The sequence below is a fragment of the Lolium perenne genome, chromosome 1 (assembly GCF_019359855.2).
Source record: "Lolium perenne isolate Kyuss_39 chromosome 1, Kyuss_2.0, whole genome shotgun sequence".
NCBI lineage: Eukaryota > Viridiplantae > Streptophyta > Magnoliopsida > Poales > Poaceae > Lolium > Lolium perenne.
The window spans coordinates 75666774-75669312 of NC_067244.2; the positions used below are offsets into that span (position 1 = coordinate 75666774).

Genomic DNA, 2539 nt, shown 5'->3' on the forward strand with positions numbered 1-2539 from the left:
GCTGTTGGAACCATAGGACTAGTGCTAACATTAGTCCCGGTTTTAAACACAGCCGAAACTAATTAATGTTCTCGAGAGCTCCGAACAAAAGACTCGTTTTCTACTAGTGTACCAAATACATGTCTACCGAATATATCTCTAACACATCTTTTAGAAAGTTAATTTTTTGTTACTTATACATCATTTTTTTCTGGCCTTGGCAATATTTTTCGATATATACAGAGATGTAAAAGATCACACGTTTTGATCCGGTCCCTTGGGCTTGGCTGTTTTCTCGTAGCAGACTGACGTTGATCACTTGGCGCATTCTCTTGTACTGCCGCCGCGCGTGCGCAAACATGTAAAAAAGGATTTGGTCAAGATGACCTCTTCTCAACATCCTCTTCTTGCTAATCATACGAAATACCGATAAAATAACAGGAGGAGCCACGTGCAGGAAAGCAATGCTGCGGCGGGCAATGCTTAAGTTGACACGGCAGCCATGGGACACATGTGAAAGCACGCATCCACCAAATCCTGCCTAGCTAAAAGGTGCTAATGGATCAAGACTACAAATAGCCTCCGTAGCATGACCCTTTTCCTCACATCTCATATCCATCTCTCATATCTTGCAACCAGCTAAGCTTGTTTGTCGATCGATCTACCAGCGGCGGCCAAAGCAGCAGGCTTCTCCTTGTCATCGTCTAATAGTGCACATGGCCTCTTCTTCTGGCTTGCCGTCAGCTGCTCGTTGCAGCCTGTTGCTCATAGCTGCACTGACTCTTGTGCTGAGCCACGGCGCTCACGCTTATGGTGGTTCCGGTACCAGGTTGAGCTATTCGTTCTATGACAACTCATGCCCCAGTGCACGGGACATTGTCCGACGCGTCATCCAGGTCGCCCGGATCACTGACGTGCGCATCCCAGCCAGCCTCATCCGCCTTCACTTCCATGACTGCTTCGCCAATGTGAGTTCATGCATATATAACTGGTAGGGCTAATCAATAGTACGACTATGGTTCATTATCTCAAGACTGCTTTAATTTGTCTAGGGTTGTGATGGCTCGCTTTTGCTCGATGATGACGTCTCCTTGGGGATAATGAGCGAGAAGAAAGCCCCTGGCAATTACCAGTCAGCTCGTGGGTTCAATGTGGTCGACAACATCAAACGAGTGTTGGAGATAGCTTGCCCTAGCACCGTTTCCTGTGCCGACATCCTCACCCTTGCGGCTGAGATCTCTATCGAATTGGCTGGAGGGCCAGCCTGGAGTGTGCCTCTCGGGCGCCGCGATGGCACGACGACCAACATCGAGAGCGCTAAGGATCTCCCAAGCCCATTCGACTCTCTGGATATCCTTCAAAAGAAATTCAGAAACATGGGTCTCAACGACATTGACCTTGTCGCCCTTCAGGGAGCGCACACCTTTGGGCGGGCGCAGTGTCAGTTTACGCAAAGGAACTGCACGGCCGGGCAGGAGGAGGGGACACTGGTGAACCTTGATGCGGCCACTCCCAACGTGTTCGACAACAAGTACTATGGCAACCTCCTGCAAGGACGCGCCGAGCTCCCTTCTGACCAGGTTATGACGTCTGACCCTATCGCTACTGCGACAACCGCGCCGATTGTTCGCAGGTTTTCCGGTAACCAGAAGGATTTCTTCGCAAACTTTGCAGCCTCCATGATCAAAATGGGAAATATAAGCCCACTGACCGGAAGAGATGGGGAGGTTAGGAAGAATTGCCGCAGGGTGAACAAGAAATCCTATTAAGAAGCAAGATTCGATACTCATCAATGAACATAAAATTTAATTATCTCTGTTTTTCATTTCGTAATTGTATAAATCATTCTTATTGTAAAAGCATTCCTTTACCTGTCAGCAGAAGCTAAATGTATATGTTACTTCTTCAGTACATGGGACAAACCCGTTTCTTACAACGGCCAGTTTAACCGAAAATAGGATTAATAGTCCACTGCTAAAACAATGCTGAAAACACTGATGGTTGGGGTCAGCAAATAGCGGGTCTGCGCAGCCTGGAGTAGAGCAAAATGTAATGAAAAAAGGACAATCAAATTGAATCATACAGCAGCCACTGGAATTTCTTTTCTTTAGTACTTCCTCCTGTGGGTCGGGCTATATTTCATGGAATGAGGTCAAAGTTGCACTGCAGTGCAGAAGTTTGCTCAGAACTTGGATGGCAACCCCACAATATGCTAAAAGAACCCGACTATTGTGAAAAATGGTTGCCTTGCCAGTACCCTGGCGCCCTGGTGCAGTGGTACTGCATATGTCATAGCCATTTGTGGACATTCTCCTTAGACCATAGTTCTAAAAAAGATCATACATATTCTCCTTTCAATGAAGAGCAATTTCTTTGGAGACTTTGGAACCTGAAGTCTTTTCTTTTCTTCCTTTTTGAGTAACACCAACCAGGACTAAAGACTTTCGCACCAGAGGCAGCCCGCCGCAACCCCTTTAGTTCTGGTTGGTGTCCTCAACCGAGAATAAAAAACATACCCTTGGATCGCCTTTTTTAGCTTTGTAAAATATAAAAGAAAATG

General features: G+C 46.7%; 1 protein-coding gene across 1 annotated transcript; it reads left to right on the top strand.

Annotated features, from left to right (window-relative positions):
• Positions 1-595: 595 nt before the first annotated feature.
• Positions 596-1843, top strand: LOC127340617 (peroxidase 2). Its single transcript, XM_051366383.2, has 2 exons — positions 596-947; positions 1032-1843. Exons 1-2 carry the CDS (start codon positions 696-698, stop codon positions 1746-1748), a joined length of 969 nt encoding a protein of 322 aa, XP_051222343.1. The 5' UTR covers positions 596-695; the 3' UTR covers positions 1749-1843.
• The last annotated feature ends 696 nt before the right edge of the window (positions 1844-2539 follow it).

Coding starts and splice junctions, on each gene's coding strand:
- LOC127340617 (XM_051366383.2), top strand. CDS start 696: ATGGCCTCTTCTTCTGGCTTGCCGTCAGCTGCTCGTTGCAGCCTGTTG. Junction 948..1,031: donor TCCATGACTGCTTCGCCAAT/GTGAGTTCATGC, acceptor TAATTTGTCTAG/GGTTGTGATGGCTCGCTTTT.